The following is a 25589-nucleotide window of genomic DNA, read 5'->3' on the forward strand; positions in this document are numbered from 1 at the left end:
AAAATCTACAGCCCCCTGTTTTCTGCCTATTGCGATATCAGCTTCTCTTTTCGATTTTCCTTTTGTTCAAGGTTGTCAGCGTTGATGCCATCCGGAGGAAGGGCGTCGAATCGCAAGGTTATGAGACCTATATAGAGTACAAAAGAGGAGCGAGGGAATGAGAAAATTCAAGAAAATGGGAATCCAGAAAAGAAAAAAGAGAAGAAAGATAGGGCGAGCAGTCGTTCGTACGTCGGATCGATCGGAATTAATAAAGGAAAATAAAAAGGACATGGAAGGGGAAAGAAGAAGATGAAATAAGTGGTTGTTCGTAGCGACACAGAATTTCAGACGCGGGGCGTCAGAAGATTTTGCTCGTAAGTTTGCATATTCTCGAATATCTTTCTCGATACTTACGGGACGAAAGAGATTGGAAATAATGACGGTAGGACGGGGCGGAGAGTAAGAGATGAATTTCGGAGACGATGACGGTGGAAGAAGGGGAAAGAAGGGAAGGATCGTATAGGAAAATCGTAGAGAAAGTAAGAGAGGAGAATAGAAGCCTTGGGTCATAATACGAGTCCGGCGCCTCTCGCAGCATCACCACGTGGCATGAGGCCAACTACCGTCTTCTGATCAATATGCTTACAGCTACCTTGCTTCTCTCTCTATCCCTTCTTTCTATCTTTTCTGCTGCTTTTCTACACCGACTGTCGAGAACCGCAAAAGTTACAGACGCCATCGACACGACACGGCTATTACAATCGTGTTTTCGTACATCCAACAAATTTGCCACTGTTCAACCGTTTATACCCGTCCCCTTTGGCTTCTCGTCGGTGAAGAATCACGAGTTGTCCGAAATCGAACGATCGCCAGTTCAACGAATCGAACGCAAAGGCCAGCTTTTCCACGATAGAGACATATTAGTAGGACGACGCTCGTTTGTTCGTGCGAATTTATAGCAAATTATATTTTCGAATAGCCAGGGTGGAGCGAGAGAGAAACGAAACGAAACGGAAGCGTCGCGGTACCACGCGTGAACCACGTGGTGCCTGTTCCCAGCCCACTTTGTCTTCCCTCCCCCATCTCTCTCTCTCTCTCGCTCTCTCTCTCTGCTTCTTTCCTACCCTACGTCTCCAGTCGCATATCTATCTATACGTTTCTCGCTGTTACTTCGTTAGCCATTTTTTAAGGAAACGAAGAACACGCGTAACCTGTAACTCTAACGAGACGGGATACGCACGGTATTTGTCTTTCCTGCTCTTCCCTCTAGAAACGCTCGAGTTTTAGGCGGTACCGTTGCACGTACGTATAATCAGGCTGGAAGAAAGAAAGGAAAAATAGATAAATGCTTGGACGTCGAGTCCAATATACAGTAAATGGTAGGTAGAAGAAAAGTAGAGGAACGGCTGCAAGCATAACGTATACGAGGGATCAGCTACGTAAAGTTATCGGGGAGTTTAGCCGATTGTTGCAGTATCTATATCGTGGTGGGTGGGTGGATAGTGTTTCACTGGTCAGTGGTGGTATTGGTGGCGGCGGTCGCGACGGTCGCGACGGTCGCTACGACGCTGCTGCTGGTGGTGGTGGTGGTGGTGGTGGTGGTGCTACTGCTGCTGCTGCTGCTGGTGCTGCTGCTGCTGCTGGTGCTGCTGCTGCTGCTGCTGGTGGTGGTGTTGGTGGTGCTGCTGCTGGTGCTGCTGCTGCTGCTGCTGCTAGCGGTGATGGTAAGGCGGTGGTGGTATCGGTATTGGTAGTGGTGGTGGATGCCCCTCAGTGTCCGGCGCGCCTCCGACAAGCGTGCCTCGGTCGTTATAGGGATCCTTTGGCGTTTCGTCGTTATCGTGGATGATACCGGCGAGCAAAGCAAAAGAGAGGAAAGAAAGGGAACGAGAAGTAAGAGAATACGAGAAAAGTAAAGGCCGATCGCTGTAGTTTGTCGATTAGTTAAATAGAATTTTCGTTGATTCTCGCTAAAACGCGACCACTTTGTCTCGAATTTTCAATCTGATCGCATAGATCGAAAAGGATGTGCGCGAGGAATTTGACAATTCCAAAAGGACATGTCTGGAGCACGCTTCGGTCAGAATCGCAGCCGATTTTCCACGGACAATAAAGAGACATTAGGCGAGTGAAAGAGAGGAGAAGACAACGCGTAGATCGCAAGGGACTCGATCCGGAGAACCGTTCGTCGATCATCGAAAGGCTTTCTACTTAGAAATCGGCTCAAATGCCGCTCGTTGTACGTGCTGTCGTTTCAAGCCTTTAAATGGTGCATCATTCCGAGGACCTTAGCCGTAGTGAAACATTAGGTACGCATAGAAAGTGTCCGAGAAAGTCTAGAAGACCTTAGTGGGCGATTTTGAAGATCGACCTCCCGTTAGAAGAATATACGATCGTACTGTCGTATCGAGGGATTCGGGTCAACGATTTCGTTTCCCATGTAAAAATCAGTCGAATAGTCGAATAGTCAAAGTCGGTCGTTGGAGAATCGGAAGAAAGGGAAGAAGCGAAAAATTAAGATAAGGTTGTTGTAACACGCTAGTGAAGATACAGAATAACTACACGTGCAAAAGAGTAGAAAGAAGATCCAGAAGAGGCTAGAGGAAAGGTCACGAGGTAGAAGAAGAGGAAGAAGAAAAAGAAGAAGAAGAAGAAGAAGAAGAGGGAAGGAGAAAAAAGGAAAAAGAGGAAAAGCAAGGGGACGAAAATAAAAAAGAAAGATATTTAATTAGAGGCGCGTACCCGTGGACGTGCAATCGGTGGAAACGAAAGCGCGAATGGCCGAAAACGCGAGCAGGGTGTACCCGGTTACGGCGGTCCATCTTGCGGGTGAGATCGATCCTGAAACAGCGGCACCGGGTAGTTGGTAATGGGGGGTTTAGGCGAGAATGCCTTTTCCCTGTCGCCGTCGTCGTCGTCGTCGTCGTCATCGCCATCGTCGTCGTCACCGTCCCACTCGAATTTTACCTTCTCAACAGGTTCCTGTCGTGGTCGTCACGCCCTCTTATCTCTGTATCGTTGCTCGGAAACGAGGATTACTCCTCCTTGTACGGACACTGAGCATCCCGTTTATTCGGATCGTAATAGTAACAGTATCGCGATCGGTTCGGCGATCGGCACCGTTTCTCATCCGAGTCGTGCTACCGATAGGATTAGAAGCGAACGTGACCGAATCGGTGGTGGTGATCGCCGATCGAGAAAGTCGAAGGATACCTTGCTCGAACCGGAAGCGGATCGAGAAGGAGAGAGAAGGAGGATCAGAGAGAGAAGGAGGAGGTGGTGGTGGGGGTGGAGGAGGTGACTCGCCGCCGAAATGCACCAGGTGTCGTACAGATCAGGACTCAATTCGAATGCAGGTCGAAACGAGAGGTTCTGGAAGAAGATCGAGTGCCGGGATCGGCGTTGCCGTGCTCATCACGGGCAGCATGCTGCCGCTGGCAAAGCCGCTCCTACCGCCACAACGTACGATCCATCGATCGCTTCGAGTCGATCGTGCCGAGATCAACGATCTCACCTACCCCCCTCTCGCATTTTATTCAGATACAGAGGATCCTTGCCACCTTCGAACGTCTTTCTTATAGGGTTGGCGCTCTGGTGTTTAACGTTCTCGCCCGTACAACCGCGACAGAATCATCATCAAACATGTCCAGGTTGTCCGCATCAGCAGCACCAACAACACCACCAACAACACAGAGAACATCAACAGGAACAAGACCAACAACAACATATACACGAGACGCACTATAGGGGCGGTGGTTCCGAAAGGAAGGACACCGTAACGCCTACTCCGGACGACCTAAGGTTGGAGGCTATCAAACACCAGATACTCACTAAACTTGGCCTTAGGGCACGACCGGATGTGAACAGAACATTGGCCACCGTACCGAGGCACTTGGCTCTCGAAACTCTATACAGAGCCGAGGCTCAGTCCTCTCGTTATCCATCTTCCGATAGATCGAGGAACGATCGCGAGAACGTGTACTCCGCAGAGTTCCTTTACGGTGCCGACGAATACTCCTATAGGAATCTCGATCAACGAGTCGACAGCTCTGCGAAAGACAACAACGCGAGGATCGCTTCTTCCTATCGAGGCTATGGCGAACACGAGGGCCAAGAACCGGAAGAGGAGATGGACGATTTCTACGCGAGAACCTCCGAGATCATCACGTTTGCCGAACCTGGTAAGTTTCCACCCTTCCACGAGTTTCGTCCTTCTTCGCTCGATCCTTCGTCTTCTTATTGTCAGACATTCGTCCGTCGTCCGTTGTCCGTTGTTCGTCGTCCGTTCGTCGCACAAGCTCTTGAAACGCGCACGTCTTCTCCAAGCTTACGAACCACGCAGTTTTCCAAACGATAGTTGTCTTTCCTAATTTTCTGAATTACTTCGATCCAGTTAGATTTACGATATCACGCTGCGCTATTAGTATCGATTACGCTGTTCTAACGCCACACATCGATAAGAGCCAACAAATCGCTACTTGCAATTAGTTCACGCGCCCTGAATCTGTATGAACAGTTTTATTCTCTTTGCTAGAGACGGTATCGATTCGACGATCATCGGCCGATGACGAAACGGAAATCGTTGAACGGATAGAAAGGCGTGGTTGGTACATAAAAATCGCTCGAGACTCTTACGTTTGCCGGCCGATAAACGGCTAAAAATGGTCCCATTGAATATCAAGGTTTGTCGTTAAAACGAATAATCGATCGTTCGGATATTTTTGCGATCTTTGCCAAATGTACAATTGCGCAAAACGTCTCGTAGCTCGGTACGCATGCAGCTACTTACAATTTTATTCCAACTTTGTGCACACAATCGCAACAGTCGTGTTTCGTTACGGCGTGGATACAGTTTTAACGTGGTTTATATAACACGCATAATTAATCGCCATGCAAATGACCTAATAAATACAATGGCGTAGAAATACTTTTTGCAGCCGCTGTAAAAGCGTTGTGCGGTAAGTATTCGAGCATTTTCGCGAGCCGCTGTATTACCGTCGACGATTCAGTTTCCGTTCGATCGGACTTTTCGCGAACCACCACGTTGCAAATGGAATACGTGGTTCGTTCGGAGTCCACTTGGTCGATTGGCCTGTTGCCTGAATCGCGAGCAGATGAATCGCCAAAGAACAACAGGATTGCTGGGAATAATAGAAAAGAGAGAAAGAGAGTGTGAGCGGAGGGTGGGTTTAGGCGAAGAAAAGGAGAGGAAAAGAGGTACATATACGCAGAAAATGTCACGAACGACACCTTGATTCGCATGCATGCGTGGCCACACGGCTGAAGCCACGTGGCTCGTAGATATGGGTGTCGCGCCACGACAGTCTATAGTTCGTTCTGTAGTTCAGTAACTCTAAGTTTAACAATAAGGGTAATAGAGCTAGCCGGAGCTACAAGAAACACGTTGGCCAGCATTTACGACCGTGTCATTCCTATCGTATTCGTCGTGGTTAAATTAACGAATTCTTTCGCCGTATACAGTGGCACACGAATACGTGTCATAGGAAACTTTTGCATATACGTGTGTTTGTATAAAACATTTGACAATTTCATTGGCCCTGTGTAACGAGACACGGTTGTCGTCGTCGTATTGGTCAAATTTGAAGCTGGTCTGAGAACGTACGTAAAAGTTACGAGACGTTAGAAAGTTGGTAAGACATCACTAGCTTCTATGTACGTTTACAGATTTCCTTCGAACTTCTCCGATATAATCGCGATAGTCTCGTTATACTGCTAACGAAGTTACAAGATGTTTCGTACGACGCAGACGCTATATATTGGTAAAAAGTTTCCACAGGATCTTCGATACTCTGTTACGCTGCTCTGCCTAGTAGCAGCTTCTTATTTTTCGAGATACGTTCGAGCGAACTTACGTTACACGGATAGTTAGAAAGAGTAACGATAAAGATGACAAAAGGAAAACGAGGAAAAACTTTAGCTTCCTCCACTTTCGAAATTCGTACGATTCAGTCAAACAGAAAGGTAGAAATGTAATGCGAAAGATTTATAAGACGATTCAAATGTCGTTCAATTCGTATTTAATATCAGGTATCACTAGTATTTACTAGTATAAACTAGTAGTTACAGACCTATAAGAATGCCATCTCGCAAAGAAAAAGTTGGTACACGTTTCAGAGTCAATGATTCGCTGATTTAAGGGGAACGAGCGATCGGGTTGGATCCTCCGAGACCACGTTACGACAGACGATCGTATTGAGATCGGCAATCGGTTGTCGCAAGCGCGTGTCAACCTTAAGAGATCCTTTCTGTTTGCCGAAACGAGAGCAAGATGGAAGTAAAAATGTTGGAGGATCGTAGCAGGATTAATTCGTCGTGGCGACAAACAGCGATAAGCATAAAACGAACGACTCTGGTATTCCAAGACGATCGTTCGGTTTGGTTGTTAGAGTACGGGGTGTTGGTGAATATTTCGCACGCGCGCAAATTCGTGGTCGTCGCCCTGGCGGCGCACATCGGTTGCTCGATAAGCGTGTTACAATACGACATGCGTAATACTTTAACGTTAATATTGCCGTCACTATACATAGCCGGTGAACACGTCATTCTTTTTGAAGAAACTAAAGAAACTATAAAGCACCATCGCCTCTTTCGTATCGATCTCTTCAGCAACGAGGGAGGGGGAGGGGCGCGGAGTAACTTTTCCTCCACATTTTTCCTTTTTGAGCCGCGTAACACGCCGAAATTCCTATAGTCCGTGGTATCACCTGACTCGGTGTACGAACATCGTTTACTAGCCAGATTTTCTTCAGACAAATCTCGTTCGCACACAGATAAGTGGAGCGACTTAGATGCCGGACAAATACGACCGGATGCTGGAGATCGAAGAACAGGAAACGACGAAACTCGGTCTCGATGAGGCGAAGCTTCGTGGAACGCGAAACGTGGAACGCAACAGAAAAAATCACGTGCAAATTTCTTCCTCGTTCGTTACGAAAATAATCGAAATCGTTGGAAATAAATCGATCCGATCGAATCTTAACGCGTTGACTCGCTAGATCTTTTTAGAGACGATTGAAACAAGATACTTTTTTTTTAGTGGACTAAACAATTGCCGATAACTAGCGACAGAGCGGGCAATTATGGTACAATATTTTGTGGAAATTGAACGTTATGGCGTAACGTTTGGGAAAGTATCGCGATCGCCAGCGCAAAAGATATAAAATACCAGTGGCGAAGAATGCGTTGGAGAAATTCGTCGAGGTGAAGAGGAACAGTTTATGGAGAGAATAGATATGAGAAAGCGTTTGAACAATGCGAAGAATCTCAAGGACTCGAACAATTTCAAGAATTTCCAGGTTTACGAGTAAACGGGAGAACTTTGCGCTTAATCTGCTACGTGGCAACCGGTTTACGTTTAAACGTTTATCTAACCAAAGAACCGAGCTTCGAATTTTACTTTATCGGATACGCCGAGTTAAATTAAAAATCGCGCGTGTATCGAGTGGTTGCTCGGGAAAAGTAGCTACGTAGATAGCAACCGATGATTAATTTACTGATAACTCAAGGACGATGCTCTTTAAATAACACGGCTTACTTGTCATTTCCAAGTGAACCAAAGTATCTTCTTACTTTTTCTTCCTTCAACTAAAAATATTTAGTCGTTATTTCGTGGCAGCATGGTATAATATTAATACCATTCAGAAGATAAGAAACGCGACAAGTTTCGCGTATCTGGATATATAAACAACCGGTTGTTTGCTTGTAATTACTAAGTAAAATCTTAAAATGCTTTCCTTTATTCTTGCTGCATGCGCATCTCCCATTCTTCCTCGATTATTCCAACGTATATAGTCTGGTCATTACTTATCGAACGATATAACTGGCAGTAATTTTCGAAAGAAAAGCGTCGTTCTTGACAGGGAATTGCACTGTCGTGCCTAAACGCAGTCGTCGGTTGCTCTGCTTAATTAATAATTAGTTACACTCGAATATACGTGTGTATACTCGTGTTAACGTAGACGGGAGCCAAATTTCCGACTGTTCCTTCTCCGATGATTCTTCCCTTTTCCTCCTCGTTGAATCTTTTCTTGGGATCGTATTCGTTCCGTGGAAAGTTTTCTATGTCGAGCAACTTTCTGATTATTTGAACCTCTCGGCACAAGAACACGGTCTAATTGATTTTCTGTCTAAACCGTCTGCCTTTACGTACAGATGCGAAACATAGATTTTTTTCAATCGCACAAGGCCTATCCAACTGTGAAAATAATTTCTATTTATGTACGATCGTTTAACTATCCATTTAGCTACGAAAATAATTCCTATTTATGTACGATCGTTCGAATTCGTTCGATCGATCCGATTACTCTGTTTTCATCGCTTAAAATGTTCTCCGTTAACATCGAAATCCGTGTTTCTTTCTTCCTGTCCTTGTTTATTTAATGTTCGTTAGCGTATCCTTTACGTGTACGTTGGTGCAAACGAGTCGGAATATTTCGTTTTCTAACACTTTTATAGTTGTTCAGAAGCCGTAAGAATTTATTTCTTTGACATCGATCGACAGTTTTCCATACGGTACACGTATTACGCGAATATTAATACCAATACCGAATAAAGTAAAATTTATTAGAACTTTTCGATCGATGTAAGTAGATGCGCCGATAGCGTTACAGCTACAGACGACGATATATTTGTTTAAAAATCAATTATTAACTTGCATTATAGTAGTTGCGACACTTGGTGCATTTTAACAAGTTACGTATCGCATGCGAATGGTACCGCCTTTGCCAAGCTTCTACAATTTATCACTTGTTACTAGACTGCGGATATTTATGCAAGTTCATACCTTTACGACAACAACTAAACGAGCGAAATCTGCGCAGCGATTTGCTTCACCCGCTATATGTTACGACTAACGTTTTACTTTGAATATCTCGCGTATCTTTCGACGTTATTCGCATTCTTGCATATTTTTTTGTTTACAAACGCATAAAAGTCCGCAATCTACTTATTGTTCATATAGAAAAATGCTACGGGTGCCTTAAAACAATTACAAAAGGCAAGACACCCTTGCTGTAACCGAGAGATCGATTTACGAGTCGGAAACTTTTCTATCCCGATATAAAATCCTCCTCAGCGATTCTAGTGCTTTTTCTCGCTTTCCATTTTCAATTTACTAACGTTATTAATTAATAAATTATCGTACAATTGGAGATTGCTAGCAAACCTCCGATCACTATCCAACCCGCTCGATTATCCGAATTGTCTCGTCCTCCGAGCCGCTCGGATAAACCAATTTCCGCCGAATTTTCCTACAAACGTTAGAAAATACGTCAAGGTTCGATCGTCGAATGCGTGAGTTGATTCGAGTTACTAGGATTTTCCACGTCGTAGAATCGACTGTATCAGGACGCCAGCCTCGATGACGATAATCAAGTAATTTTATTTGCGGACCGATCGAAAAATTTCGATCAAATTATAGCGCCCGTACATTATTTTGAAAATACTCGTTCTGTCTGACTATTAATTGCTTGTAAGGTTCGTCGAGTTGCAATTGCGCTCGGATGCAATTTCCTTTCGGTATTCGTGAAATCGTGTGTTTTCAGGTTCTTGGTAAAATGTTTGCGCGACAACAGCAAGGAAGTAGAGAGAGGAGAAATGAAAAAATGTGGAGGAGCGTTCACAGTAGCAGATACGGTAGGTACGCGATGCGTACCGCCATAATATGAAAGAAATGGTCACGACGAGCGCGATATCCGTTCCGCCGTTTCTTCAAACGTTCGTCATCGCCGAAAAAGATCTTATCGTCGTAGATTTCCACTATAGGAGCGGGAGTTGGCATAATACGCGTTCGACGTTTGTTCTCTTTTAAAAGGACTTGGCGACGAGTCTGTTGAACGCGATTCTCTGTGAAAGCTCGGCCGGTCGCAGCCAGTAACTCGTGACACTGGTTCGCAACTTGTAACTCGTAACTCGTCGTAATTCGTTGTACGTACGAATCGTGACGAACGAAACGGAAATCCTTTTGCTTTTCACCTTTCCCTTCCCATTCTTTCGATGTAATACCAACGGAGATGTTAAAATTATTTTCTCTCGTCGCTTCTCGCAAACGGCGATGCTTCGGAACATTCAAATTGAAATTATAACAGGCTTTTGGACGGTAGATTCGCGTTTTTTTTTTTTTTTATAGAAAATAACGAGTCGCGTGGATCAATAATACTTTTCCTACTTTCGTAAAATATAAGCTGCCAATAGCTGGATCGACCATCGAGCCGATACCATCCTTTTAGTTTCGTAATCAATAAAATTACAATTTCATCCCCCGACGTGATACATTTCCAAGATTTGGAAAATATAATGAATTTTTTTACAATAATAAGCTGAGAACGCTGTCCTATGGAAAGTAGCAGTGGACCAACTTGCACCATTACGATTCTCAACCCTCCATATAGGGGTAAAAGCATTTTCGCTCGGCTCTTCCCATTTTGTCGCTAGAAAATAAAATATTCGCCGCTCGTGGCAACGAGATCCAGCCTCTGGACGAGGCTCAAGCAGTATATTAGATCGGGAAATTACAATGCGTTTCACCGATACGCAATTTCACACGGGACGATACCGGCGACGGTTCAAAACGAATTATACACCATGCAAACTTAAAAACATTCGAGAATTGGGTAGATCTCGTTGGAATTTTATCGAATATACCGAATTGTAGACTCGTGTATCAAATATTTGCAAAATATCCAACTGTCTTACCGAAGCGAAGCAAAGTCGAGCGAGCGTTCCCTTCGCCACGATGATTTCAACTGTCGATTGGCCATTTCCAAAGAGAAAGCAATTTTAAAATCTACCCAAAACGTAGCTTCTTTGCTAATAGTTTACGTTCGTTGCATAGATCGCGCAACGATTACCTTCCTTATCGAATCGGCGATCGTTTGCCAACAATGTTCGTCTAAGGTTATACCGTTGTATCTCTTTAATCGTCTGGTAGAAAGAAGAGAAAAAGCACGACAGAAAATTGTATCTGAGAAAGTGGTGCAGCGAAGTGGCGAGTTCGTTCAACCTGAGGGCAAATGCATGGACAAATTCTTCGAATAGGACACGCATAGGTTAAAAGGCACTGCGTTGCACGGGGTTCGTGCGAAAGGAGGAACAGGGAGATTTCTTCCTGGTTGCCTCCTTTTTCTTGTACGAGAAGAAAATGAGGATGAAAAGAAGAAGGAGGTAGGAAAGAGGCAGGAATGAGGTAGGAAGGAGGTGGTGGATGCTAGTGGCGGTCGGGCGACGTTGGTGCGGGATACGGGTAGAAACGTCGGAGCAGGGAGGCTGACGGGATGTTCAAAGTGGGATGGTACGGTTCGACATGCGTTGGAGTGGGACAGGGTCGAACTCATGGACGAACGAGCCGACGGATAGGACGGCTGGCGCCTGTAGTCAGATCGATGCACGTGGCTCCAGCTGGGCGCCGCTCTTCGTACATCTCCTACTACACCCCCTTTATTCCCTCTTGACTCTCCTCATCCTACCGCACTACACTCTCCGCTCTAGGATAGAAATCAAGGGTGTGCTTCTCCGTCTTCTATCCCGTTGCTCGCGTTGCTCGTGCTGTTTCTACCGTTGCTTCCTCCGCTTTCCTCCGACTTTATATCCCAACCTTATCTTTCCTCCCCCGTCTTCTCTCCACTCGTTTCGTATTTATACTTAACGTTTCTTCTTCGCTCTTTTCTTTTTCATTTAATCGATTCTCGATTACGATCTCTGGCCTTTCCCATCGTTTTCTCTTCGACGGAATACGAAGATCGGTTAAAAGTCATCGAGCTTTCCACTTTATCCCGTGGCGATGCCCATGGGCGAACGATCGACGCGCTTTTCATTCGAATTCGCGTTTCTCGTTCCGCGAGATGGAAACATCGTTGCTCACCTTCTTGGTGCGCCGTATAATTTCGCTGACATTCGTCGATACAAAGAACGGATCGAACGGGACAGTCGAAGACTCAAAGATCGAAAGAATCTCGGCTGCGATACCGTGAAACGAGCGCGGAATTCCCTTTTCCAAAACGCGTAGACGCGACGAGAATCCTTAATCATGCCCCTTAACAAAAGGGTACGAGTCGTCTAATTGTTCGCCGGACTTGGGATACTTTGCCTTGGGAAACGCCCCGTTTTCATCCCTCCACTACCACCCTACCCCGTGCGCCACCCTCTACCCTTCTCCCGTCTCTCTCCTCCTCCTGCCTCCTTCTCCTTCAACCCCCTGCCTCACAGCCCCTCTCTTCTCGTCTCGCCAACCCCTTGCCGCAATCGAATGCGTTTCATATTTTCCGCAGAGTCAATCGATCAACTTTACGACTTAAAGCGACTGGCTTTCCATTTTTGGAAATTAAACGTACAGGGCATAAAGGCGCATCCAAAGCGAGAGTCGCGATACGCGAATGCGATGTACGAATCAGAGCTGCGTGGAATTCGATCCGATCGATCGACATTCCGCGATTTTATCGATCGCGGGGACACGTCCAAGACTTTGACATTTTTCGAGGAGCAAACGTTGGAAACGCGTGGCATGCACAGCGCACGTGTCGTACGAAACGTTTGGAAATTTCGCTACTTTCTCTCGCGAGACACGGCCACGTTATACCGATAAAGTTTGAAAGAAAACTAAAAACGCGTATATAGAAGTTACACGATACTGTGTCCAAGTCGAAGATATTTAAACAGTCAATTATCCGTTATATTTTAACGAACGTTGCGAATTTCAAAAAATTTCGTACGATACGAATAACGCGTTACGTAAAGGGTTTCCACGGTGTGCGGCCAGACACTTCGAAGATTCGGAATTTGGAGAACGAGTTGTATACTCGAAGAACAGAACGCTGTTTAAGAATGCAATTTATCGAATGTAATTTATGACGTGAATTCACGACGGCTATGATAACATCACCGCGACAACGGATTACCTCGCGATGCGGATGGTAGTGAAACACGCGACAAGTATGATATAGACACGTTTTCCAGGAACATAACCTTCTGGACTGTTATCGTACAAACGAGCCAGTCCATTTCCTCTACACCGTGAATCAACCGTTTGTTTGTAACATCGACCGACATGCCTAAACCTCGTTCAGATTAGTCAAATCACCTAAATTCGAGCAACTTGCGGTCACTTTACCAACGTGAATCTCTCATTTGCAGCGTTTTATTTTTGCCATTAGCGCGTACATTTTACTATCGTATTACGTATTACACAGCCTTAGACCGAAATAGGAAACAACGTTCGTTTTCTATAGATTAAAAAATCTAATCGATATTTGAATTATAAGAATGGAAGCTAAGTATTTATGCCGGCCGCTAAATTCTATACACGCAGCTATATCGTGTACATACTTTCGATTGGTAGATGCAAAAATGCACGGCACGCGCGTAATATGCAAAAGTTTCGAAACTATCCAGAGCGTAGCTATCGTATTTAACGCGCGGAACAAACGTTTGATTACGTTACGTTTCTTTAGCCATTTTAGAAGCTTTCGCACACCGTGCCGATCCTCTGTATTTTCGCCCCTTACGAATTTCTCCCATTTCCAGGCTTTTACACAATTTTTACGTTCGAACGCCGTGTTCGATCAAACTCGGTTACGCGTCTGGCTTACAGGAAGTCCGACGTTCGGAGTCGTTCTGACCGATGGAACCTGTCGATGAAAGAAAAACGCGGTGGACTCGAAACTCCGATGACGTTAAACGACATTCGCGCCGGTGACGGTGGAACATCGATCAGAAAAAAGCCGCAACGCTCGAAGCAAGATGAATCGGTAGCCGGTAGTCGTCACCTGCGAGCACGTGATTCGAATCGCGAGTCGCGAGGGTAGGTAGCGCGAACGAAGGAGCGAGCGAACGACCACGTGGCGACGATAGATCTGGATCAGGGTTACCAACCAGCTATATCTGACCCTCTTATTTGACCGACCGTATTACGGTCAATCGCCTCGGCCCTATATAAGATACGCGATATACCATGAGGTTGTGGACGCGATATTATTGAGCAACGCATCGGTATCGTGTCGTTCCGTAATTAGATTCGCACCGAGGTCGACGGTGTTGGACTCTCGACCGTGGACGACAGAGAACGTGGTAGCGACGAAGTTACGTTGCATGCGATGTCGTTTCTCATAGTACCGCCGCGATTCCCATCATCCGTGAGTCGCGTCGTGTCTCGTCCTGTCGCCCGGTCTCGCTCTGTCCCACCCAGTCGTCTAATAAATTTCAACACTTCGTTTTTACACACGCAACGTAATAACCTTTTAACGTTACAATCATCGATCGGTCGACTTTTTCGTTTTGTCCTGCCTCTACATCTTCGGTTCTATGTATTGGGTTGGCAACTAAGCGATTGCGGATTTTGTCATTAGGTGATATTGACAAAATCCGCAATCGCTTAGTTGCCAGCCTAACGTTTCCTCGGATTTTCTTATTTCGTTTTCTTTCGCGATTCCCGTGTTTCTCTGTCCTTGAGTCGCTTTTCTACTGGGCCGTTGTTACGGATGCGTGTTTCCACGCATTATCTTCGGATAGATGGGACGTTCCTATATCGCCTTCTTATTTCCACAAACCTGTCCCAAGTTTTACGCGTTCGTATTTTTATCGTTCTTTCGTAAGAAAAATTTTATTTGAATTACGTCGTGTAAATGGGGAAGAAACGCTTCTCGTTTGTTCGAGGTTCGGAGAAGCGATCGAGACTCCCGTTGACGCGGATACACGACCCTGCGTGCAAATAAAACTCGTAACATTACGATTTATTTCTTCGATTCTTCTTCGTCTATTTTCCAATGAAAATTCATGCGGTGAATTCGAACATTACGTCGATTGTCTCAGACTACGCCCCGCACTCTGACAGACTCGTTCAGTCAGCGGTCCCCTAAATTTTCCTTGACTCGTTCAAAGTACCACGATACGCAGTTTTCTTTCGTCCTCTCTATTTCTTCTTTATTTACCCATCCACGTTTCCAGCCACGTTTATTAACATTTTGCCGATAAAAGAAATTCTTTCGATTCCCTCCTGCCCCATACACTTTCATCGTAGTTTTATCAACGCAGCTCGTATTCCTGTCCTTTCTTTTTTCCCCTGTTCCCATCTAATCCCAATGTTCGTAAGAAACCGCTCGCATTTTTATTTCTCTTACGTTAGTTTACATCGATTTAGCGATTCGACGCACCCCTACGATCCAACTACCTTTGCTCCTTATCTCTGGAAGAGTTCTAGCGAATATTCTTCTCGGAGAAGAACACTGACGTATCGAATCAACGGTTATCGGTTCATCTGGAAGAAATTCCCCTTGTTTCGACGACGAAGAGAAAACTATTTCGATGTTTCATCGGGTTACTTTTAGCGATTGTTCGATGAAATCTCGTTACGTTTCTTCTAACATTCTTTATATCCCTCTGCTACCAGTGTACAATTTTTGTAGTTGATTTTTCATGTATTTCGATGAAATAATCCAGAAAGCCAAACGAGGCAATGGGCAGTACGTCAAAGTGGGTAAATTGGAATCGAATTAACAACTTTGTTACCCTGTTTTTGGATCGATACTGTCAAAATCATATATTTGTCTCATTTTTTCCACCCCCTTTTGCTCGTCTTGCTTTCTCTCTCTCTCTCTCTCTCTCTCTCTCTGTTCTCTTTCTTGCTACAAAGTTAACTCCTACTCTTTGCCTCTATGTCTCCTCCCGTCTTCCCTTTTCTTCGCCTCTACTCAGTGTTCATTCGTAGCGATTTTCCTCTGCGTTACTATGCTGCGCGACGTCTTAAATGGACGACTTGGCGACGAAGAGACCCCTCTTTCCTTTAGTGACATGCTCCCACACCAAATTTACGGGCACATCCTCCCTTGATCGCGCTAACCTCGTTTACGAGCAGTCGCACAGCAGCGAAAGAAAAAGAACGAGACTCGGGGAGGAAACCGCGGAATCAAAAGATATTATTCCGTCATCTTCTTGCATAAGGTGCTCCCGATGCTGCGAACGATCTTTCACGATTTATCGTTTCATCAGCCACGGACACGCGTAAATTTTTTACCGTGAAATCTTAAATCTGAAAAACGACAAGGTTCTTACAATTAGCTTCACGTACGTATGTACGGGGGGCGATTCTACGTGAAAAAAGAAGTCGAAAATATAGAATAAAAATTTCTTTTTTAATTTTTTTTTTTTTTTAATTTTTCCATCGAAACAACGATCTACATTGAGATCCGTTATAACGAGACGCGATAAAGTGCACGCGTACCGAGCCAAAATTCAATGTCGATTTTCTCGAAAACGAAGCCTCGAACGAAAAATTTTTATTCCATATTTTCGACTTCTTTTTTCGCCTAGAATCACCCCCTTTGCGCTTGTACTACCAGTTACCAACTACCCTGTATATATTTTTCGTGATTTTAAGATCTTTGTGAACATAGCGAAAGGAATGGGTTAAGACGATCGCATCTTCAATTTCTGCTCGATACATTTCAATTTTTTTCAGCAAAATGTTTATACGTAGAACTACGCACATCGCAGGGAAATTACGCCTAATTAGATGACAAAGTTACTTGGCGATTCAAATTTTCTTAGAACCAGCGTTCATCCGATAGCGAGTCAAGACGTAGACATCGCTCTTTGTAATACGGCATAGTCCTATAACGTGTTTCGCCCAGTAAATATTATAACCGTAGCTACTTCGGACATTTCTTATATTCTCGCATATTACGTACAAACTTTGCATCTTTACACACTCCGATTTTCTAGGTTTCGATACGTAACTCGAGTCTCGGTATATCGATGGATCAATATATCGTACGTACTTTTGTATCCATCTTGGAATCTTTTTATTTCTGATTTTGTACAGAGAGTCGAAAGCATTCGTCGTTATTACAGTTTAGAACGTGCGTATCGTGTTCATGCGATACCACCCAAGCGCTCTCGATCCAGCGAATGGCATCCTTAAATCTTGTCTACTCCGACGATCCACAAATCGTCCCGTGTCTACGCAAAGTAACGATTTCTTTACCCGGACCAATGGAAATTTCCAGCGTTTAGAATTTTCTTAAACGTTCCGCTCGATCGATCGAGTAAAATCATTATAATTTGATATATTCGCATTTCTCTAATGAAAACGTACATTACGAAATACAAGCAAGCGCGCGGATATTTGCGACCGGCGATGCATATTCGCGCACGCCTAATCGTAATTCCGCTATTTCCCGATTTTTCCAACTTTTTTGCAACGCTGCGATCGAAAGATGGATACGAGTTTTCGATAACGAGGCATCGGTTTCCAGGCAAATATCAATTCGGCGTTGCACCATCGACCGAGCGATATTCGTACGCAGGGTTGCCCATACGAAAAAGATGCGAGTTATCAAAGCGAGAAAATGGGAATGGAGATTCAGTGGTGTGTCGCATTGCGGCGCAGCGGCAAAAGTACCCGATGCACCGACCTCGAAAAGTGCGACACACGATGCACTCGAAACTCGAGCGAGGCCGGACGAAAGTCGTACAACGCCTCTCTCGATTCGTCAGTTCGCGCGCGCTTAACCGCCGTTACAAACGACGACGAATTCGTTGCCCTTCCACGTCGACGAAAAACGAAAGGTGACGGCTCGCCAACTGCCTACACGAATTAATACGTTCGATTCGATTAATCGGCAAACGACCACTTCGCTATGAATTTGTATCAAGCGATGAAACGCAAATACACGGAAATGCTACTTGTGGTTGGACATCAGAGAGAATCGAGAAGAAAACAAAGTATTCCTAATTCTATAATTACGAAGCAAGATTAAATACCTTGTTTCTCGTTGTGTTAACCGCGGCAAATAAGAATAGTATGTTCTTAGATGGCTTTGTATTATAGTTATGAGACGCGGTTGCATAAGAGGGGGTTATCTATTCTATTGCGTAAAGTTGCAGACTGAATCTTAAGATATGGAAACTTAGCTGTCTCAGACAACGTTTACCTTAACCCCTGGTTAATCTAATCGTAGTAACGTTAGGCAATGATTTCACGGTTTACGAACCGATCCCTAGAACACGCTCGTTCCACCGGAGAATAAAGGAAAATTATTTTCACCCTTATCGCGGATCGTGTCATCCACTTAGCAAAGGAGGGGAACGAGAAGGAGCGAAAAGGAGGCCAAGATATCCTACGATATATACATACGGGACATGTAGCATCTATTTCGTCGTCTTGTTCTACGAAATCGCGATCGTAGATACGAGAACGCGTGTACGCGTTCCGTTGAGATACTAAATTACTTCTGGTCGTTTATCTCCCATTGTCAGCGACGAATATCCTTTCTTTCCTTCTCTTCTACCAAAGATGCGAGTGTAGGATTGAAAATCGGTTCTAATCCTTAACGAAATAACGACAGAAACGTCAGTTTGCAGTAGAAATCGCGATGTCGACGAAGAATTGACGCCGCCGTGCCGTCTCATCGAAATAAGAGGACGCCCGGCAAACGACAATTGCTGGAAACCTTGTGGCGAGTCTGGCGATCCACGAGCCAAAATCTCACTGGTCGTGGCACATGACGAACGATATTGATCGCGTAATAAAGATTTCCGTTTCGTTTGCTTCGAACGAACGCGATCTATCCATTAACGATAGCATCGGATGCCGGTAGCGAAAGAGACGCGCGATTTCGAACGATTTTCTAATAAAAAAACAAATACTCGACTAACTGTTAAACGGCGGACAATTATATCGCTCAATACGTACAACTAAAGACAGCGAACGAACGATCGAACGGTTCGACTTTTTCTCCCGCGTTCGCTCCTCGACTACGAAAATTTCCCTTTTCCCTGCGTCTTGAAATTTCCCACGCGTCCATGAAACTCCAGGATCCAGCAACGATCTAACTTGCAATACGAATACGAATATTCTACCTCTACGTGTGCGTGACTGTACGCTTCTATATCTGTTGGTCCATACTTGAAGGGTTAAACGAGTAGAGCCAAAAGATCGGTAGGTTGAATATCTTCGTGGTTGGCGTCACGACGCTCTAGACTCTAGACCATAGACGTCGGGGGTAACGTTGAGGGTGTGGACGTCGTTGGCTCTAGTAGGGGAGTCTCCGATTGTGTCTATGTCGGTATCGGTGTCTACGTTGTTGTCGTGTCGTGGTGTTGGTCTGAGCGTCGGTGTCGGTGTCGGTGTCGGTGTCGGTGTCGGTGTCGGTGTCGGTGCCGGTGTCGGTGTCGGCGGTGTCGGTGTCGGTGTCGGCGGTGTCAGTGTCGGCGGTGCCTACAGGCTGGCTGCACAAGGGTAGGAAAGAAAAGGAAATAACGGGACAGTGAGCGGAGAGAGGAGGGTAAGGAACGAAATGAAAGGGGTGAAGTGGCGAAAGAGAGAAGAAGCGCGGGTTGCGGGGAATGGAAGGCGGAAGACAGACGGGTGGCAGACACCCCATGCTTATCCTCGTCCCTCCAACGGCACTCGGTCCGTGACTCACTAAACCGTTAAGGGATAAAGCCGCGCTGCTTTCACAGTATGCGCACACACCGACACCGATATTTGCAGATCCGCGTGTGTTAACCTGCGCCCGTGTCTACGCGTGCACTGCTCGATAGCTTCGATGTATCTCTCGTTACGCTTGTACACGAACAACCTTCTCTCGCCTCTTATATTTCATCGCACTCTCCTATGTATATGCGAATCCCTGTGTCTCCCGCCAACACACTGCTCCTGGCACACGAGCTTCGAACCGCCGAGTGCATTACACTTTCTCTCTCCTTATCCCTGCATCTCGTGTTCTTTTTCTCTATATGTATACATACATATGCATACATGTTATATATGTCCGTTTTGGTTCTTGCTATTAGACAGTTTTTGTAGTATAACGAGCGGTTATATACGAGCGAGATTACGCTCGAACGACAAAGCGATTCGCCTCTGAAAGAAAAATTCATCTTGCTTGTAATCCTCGTTACGTCTGTCGGATTTCGTTGCGAGTCCTTCTTAGTCGACTACCGATATTCTCTCGTTTCAATATCACACTATCGCGTCGCGTTGTTGGAATGAAAAATTCAAATAGACGTAAAAATTGGCGTGATCTTTTATCCTGCTCGATGCCTCTTTTTAACGAAACGAATGCTTCTTGTTCGCAGGACGTACGCTGAACGGACAGCCGTTATTGGAATTTCCAATGTCCAGTGGAGAACCCGCGTTGGAGCCACTGAGGATCAAAAGAGCAACCCTTTGGACCAGAGTGGAATTCAGGCACGCCCACCATTATCAACATCATCGTCAGAGTCAAACGAACCAAAGAAATATTACTCTCTGGGTATTTAGAGTACGCTGCGGCAACACGACGCACTTGCGTGGAAAGGTAATCTCGACCGGTCGATTATTTAGATTCGCTTGGATGTTCTTATTGCATATATGTAACGCGTCGAGTAATTAACTTTCGTAATTTCCCCTTTATAATCGCGTGTTTCTCGCTACTGAATATTCCAAATGCGCACGCTTATACAGAAAGCTTTTCAGAAAGCTTTTTTCCTTACTTGTCTCGACGAGTGCCACATGTTCCCGAAGACGGGGCGTAAATTTTCCAAATAACCCGATCAAGTTCGTAGACACGCGCGAATTACGCGTCGATTGCTCTTCGTCGCATCTAGGATCCTCGTGCGATAATTATACGTACGATAGCGACAAGAAAAAGGACGCTCGACCACTTTCGTTCGACTTATATAAATGTAATCGCGTTAAAACGTACTGCGATCTTAAGTCGTCTTAGCAATCGTTCGTCCAATATTAGCGACTACGGTTGACGGGTTTCAGCCGATCGGGAAGCTTCGAGTAATGCCGAGTAGGGTGAAAAATAAAATAATTCGCGGTCGTTCTCCTTCCCTGGCGAAAAACGGATAAATGGATATACACGTGGTTTCGTAGGAGCTAGGTCAATACTTGGAGATGGTCACGTCGCTGGGAGTAAACGTTGGACAACTGGGTTGGCTCAAGTTCGACGTCACCAAGGTTGTGAACAGTTGGTACACGACGAGTCGGGATACCGCCAGAGATAAATTAACGTTGCTCGTCGACTGTACCGGATGTGGCTCGCACGTCTACGTATCGACCTTTGACGGACATTCCCCGCACGTGATCGAGTCATCTTTAAACGCAAAAGGTATCCAACTATCCTGACTTTTTCTTTTCCCGAGAAATTTGTTTGAACGCGTAGAAATATCGTCGACGCTGTGATCGATCGATCATCGATATTCGTTTCGTAAGATTTGAAAACACCGCGAAATTATGGAACACGTTCGAACGTGTAAAAGTTACAGGTTACTAGCGACACTTTTAGCAGAAAATGTACAGTGTCTTAAACACACGTGCGATTAAACGTATCGATATTAAACATAGGTTCCGCTCGATATCACGGCTAACATAACGAATAATTAATTGTTCGCTTGCGAGAAATACCTTGTAATTCGAATACGTGTATTTTTATTTTTATATTCGTTTCAAATTTGTCTATCGCAAACGTGATAATCGTGTTTCGTGGCGGTATTAGCGAATAATCACAAAGTCACGAAAAACCACGTTTCGCAGGTACTCAAGATCCGGATAGGCCTTTCCTAGTCGTCCGCACGGATCCCGCGGCTGTGAAACGGGTTAGAAGGCGAGCGATCGAGTGCAGCGGTGCTATAAAGGGTCAATGCTGCAAGCAAAGGTTCTACGTAAATTTTTCTCAGCTCGGCTGGGACGACTGGATAATCGCTCCTCAAGGGTAAGGACGATAACGAAATCGTATCGTAAGAATCTGAAGCGCGATCCTCTTGCGACGTAAGGTGAGCTGAAGTTATTCGAGTCGTCGACTTAAAATGCGATCTTCGACTTTGCGACATCGATAGAGCGGTCGAAATCGTCGTAGGCTGCGAAGCGGACTTTTACGCGCTTATTTAACAGCGCGATAATACGCAGAGTGTACGTGATATGCAAAAATACGGACGATATCTGTTTGTCAAATCAGGTTGAGAAAAGTACGAGTTTGCGTAAAAAGGCGCCGTCTAGTTGCGACCGATGATGCAGTGCTGTGTATAGTTTCACACAGTCGAAGGAACAAACGAGGTGTTGCATTATTGACACAACGTTGTCGGGGTGGATGGTTGTTTTGCCGATCGGATTGTTATCGAGTTAGCGTACGCAGACACGAGTGGAGCGGGGTATACGCGTTGTACGATGGCACGAGACGATACAGCCGTCGATCAGTAACTGCAAGTCATTCGTAGGGTATCCCGTGAAATCAGAGTGTCGCTTACAAGTGCAACGGCCCTAAACCCTTAACTTACCGGCAATTATTGCAAACAGAATTGTCTGCAGCTTAACGAAGTTTGCCGTTCTGCGGGAACACGCACGCACGAGAAACAGAAATTCGATATCTGCTTCAAATTTTCCCCAATTAAATACAATTTCTATTTTACCGTGTAATACAATTCTATCTTACCGTAAATATAAATATCCTTGAACTCCGTACATCGACGAAAACTCTGCTAGACTAACCCTTCGCGTAAATATTCGTCAACCCTAACTTGCTTCGACCAAGCTGGTAACAATGCCGATCGCAGACAGAGAATTTCTCTAGTTGCACGAACTGACGGACGTTCGTCCAAGTTGGTATCGTCGCTTTGAAAAACTTGCTTGTGAAAATTATGGAAACTACGTGGAGTAACGTAAACGGGTTGTTCGATCTGCGTAGGTACTACGCGAATTACTGCAGGGGAGACTGCGCGGCCGGACACAGAACACCGGACACCTTCCTCAATTACTACACCCACGTGATCGAGGAATACCGAAAGATGGATCGACTGGCTGGCATGCAGCCCTGCTGCGCTCCCCTCAAGTTCTCGCCGATGTCGTTGATCTACTACGGTCCTGACTCCAACATCATCAAGAGAGATCTACCAAAGATGGTAGTGGACGAATGCGGCTGCCCTTAAACGTTCGTCTTCTACTCCGTACATAGCTCCTTCTATGCTCTCCCTTCGCGCTCCCTTTACGCTCCCTTTACGCTCCCTTTACAATCCCTCCGTGTACGCTGTTCGTACGCAGCCTGTACGCGGACTCGAAGTCGATTCGAAGAGGCTAGTGCGTCCACTGAAACGGCCTTTTCGAGATTTACAGCGAGGTACGGTATACATATTTATACGCGTCGGATCTTCGTCCGGCGTTCCTTCGATATTGTCAAATTTCATAACGCTTTGCCCGCAGAATTCGTGGCTGTTGATCGCGACGAGGCCGTTTAGTAGGTCGTGGTCGTCACCAGCGTGTTACTTCGATTTTCCATTCGCTCTGTATATACGTAGTTCGTGGCGGAATGTAACGAAGTTGTTCGTTGGAAAGCAAACTAGACGCGTTTCGACTTTGCTCGCGATCCGACAGGCTTCTCACTTCTTAGATAAACTGACTCCGATTCGAATGGTAAATCGACGATCGGATCGCGCGTTCTCGCTCGTTGGTGGTTCGGTCGCGACACCCAACGAATCGCCGGATTCGCAATCGCGATCTGAAAGCGTTCAGGGAAGAACGGGGCAAAGAAGAAACGCGGATTCAGCCGTTAACGCGAAGGTTTTCTAATAAGACTTGTAGCTAAATTACTTGCTCGTTTATTAATAAGAGCTGGCTGAGAGTAAATAGAAACGGACATGAAGCGAGTGTGTGCGTGTGAGAGGAAGACCGAGAGCCAGAGCGCGTGAGGAAACGTGTGAAAAGAAGGAAACGTGAAAGTAACGCGGACAACTGGATGAAAAAAAATAGAGTGGAAATAGGAGCACGAAGAGAAACGAATAAAGAAAAGAACCGTTCAACGAGAATTACGTTCGTTTCGTTTCCACGCCACGTTATTAATGATTGCTCGTGGCAAAGAGCACGGGATTCAAAGGGAGTTTGGAGAGGAAAGAGGCTACGCGAAACGAACTTCTTGCTAGGAGCTTAGTCTTTTCGTACTAGTTGCGCGATTAAGAGGAAAACGAAGGGAAAGGAACTAATGAAAGTAAAAATGAGTGATTCCAATTTTAGGGTTTATGTATTACGTATGTATATTATATATACATGCAGACACTCGAGGTGATTTAACCGAGTATAAATATTTAAATACGAGCGTAAAGTTTAAGTGTAAACTATAAAAAGAAAAAAGAAACTCAATCTGATTGCCTTGTTTTTTATGCGAAACATTTGAAAGTATCGAAGAAAACGACTTAAATTGAAAAAAAAAGCAAAAAATATTATAAAATGCATGCGTACATGATAGATTTATACGTATATGTATCTACATGTGCATATATGTATAAATGAGATATAGATACATACACACGAGGGACGATAATAGGAAAACGAAAAAAAAAAAAGAAAACGCAAAATATTCGATGTAGCAGGGATGGGAGGGTGGGAATTTTTGGGAAGGGTACGGGTGGGGCGGGGTGGGTGGTCTTAAGTGCAAAACAGATTAACGAAAGTCACGATATAATTCTTATTTATTAACTAACTTAATCAACAATATTTCCATAATAACAGCCGATAGGATGAATCGTTGAAAACGTCAGAACGGTGTTGTAAGATAAACATTTTTCTTAACTCAAAGTTATAAAACAACTTTATAAAAGTTCCAGTCTCTTATAAATACAATCTGCCAATTTCACAAGGGTATTAGAAAAGAAAGACTCGCACGCGAATTTCGCGCGTGCACACTGTGTACGTTCGTAACGCACATGTTCTAGGCGGTAACTATACCTAACAAAGTACACGTAACAATTATTCGGTTCATCAAAAGACAAAGTCTCTCCTAAAGGGTTTTCTCCGGATTTTTTACATGCGTACTATCTGTGTTCTTATCGGCGAGAAGAGTCGCAAAATTGCATTAGATCATCGTCAATCGGATAAACGTTCGATCGAGCGACGTGAAAGGGAGAAGAAAAAAGAAAAAAAGAAGAAAATACGGATAAAGAATTACACGTACGAATAATTGTACATACGTATGTAGCGATCGCATTGCCAGTTACAGGAGAAGGCGCGAGACTCTTTCGAAGGATAATTAGTCGAAGGAGATGGACTCGATAGGACGATAGATACGCAATGACAAGTTGAAGAGGCGTGTAAATTACAAATAATAACGAACAATACAAAATGACAATAATTAATCGATGATCTCGAAGAAGATCACGAACAATGGAACAACGGTTTTTCCTTTTCGTTGTTAGACAAACTAGTAAACGTTCGTCTATAATCTTAGTTTCCTTAGATTTTTCATAAAACTCGTGTCGAACGATACACGGTACTGATATCGTTATAGAAAACGGCGCGTCGTGTGTAAAGAAAGATTGAACGACACGCGCCGCGCGATGTCCAAACGATATAGAAAAAGGTTAAAAATTAATTAACGAGCATACGGTAACTTTTAACACGAAAGATGTACGTATATTGAATTATTCGTGGGACAGTTGGTTGACCCACGCAGCCTTACTGGGCCTTATTAAAATATGTATCTTTGCATCATTACTAAAAGTCTATGTACTAATTTAACGATAAAGCATAAATATTTAAACGAACAAAACGATTACAAGATTGAGAGCGAGAGCGAGAGAGAGAGAGAGTGTGTGTGTGTGTGTGTGTGTGTGAGAGAGAGAGAGCA

The 25589-nt window shown here is 44.7% G+C and overlaps 1 protein-coding gene across 1 annotated transcript; it reads left to right on the plus strand.

Annotated features, from left to right (window-relative positions):
* Positions 1-2625: 2625 nt before the first annotated feature.
* LOC117232049 (inhibin beta chain) lies at positions 2626-24295 on the plus strand. The gene is made up of 5 exons (XM_033491183.1): positions 2626-4163; positions 20071-20291; positions 20855-21089; positions 21515-21692; positions 22662-24295. Exons 1-5 carry the CDS (start codon positions 3296-3298, stop codon positions 22900-22902), a joined length of 1743 nt encoding a protein of 580 aa, XP_033347074.1. The 5' UTR covers positions 2626-3295; the 3' UTR covers positions 22903-24295.
* The last annotated feature ends 1294 nt before the right edge of the window (positions 24296-25589 follow it).

Source organism: Bombus vosnesenskii, unplaced genomic scaffold (assembly GCF_011952255.1).
Source record: "Bombus vosnesenskii isolate JDL3184/JDL3185 unplaced genomic scaffold, Bvos_JDL3184-5_v1.1 scf7180000013263, whole genome shotgun sequence".
Lineage (NCBI taxonomy): Eukaryota > Metazoa > Arthropoda > Insecta > Hymenoptera > Apidae > Bombus > Bombus vosnesenskii.

Bases quoted from the DNA above. Each gene is read 5' to 3' on its own strand.
- LOC117232049 (XM_033491183.1), top strand. From the start codon at position 3,296: ATGCACCAGGTGTCGTACAGATCAGGACTCAATTCGAATGCAGGTCGA. The intron at 21,090-21,514 runs GTATCCAACTAT...CACGTTTCGCAG, and splicing joins GTCATCTTTAAACGCAAAAG to GTACTCAAGATCCGGATAGG. The intron at 21,693-22,661 runs GTAAGGACGATA...CGATCTGCGTAG, and splicing joins TGGATAATCGCTCCTCAAGG to GTACTACGCGAATTACTGCA.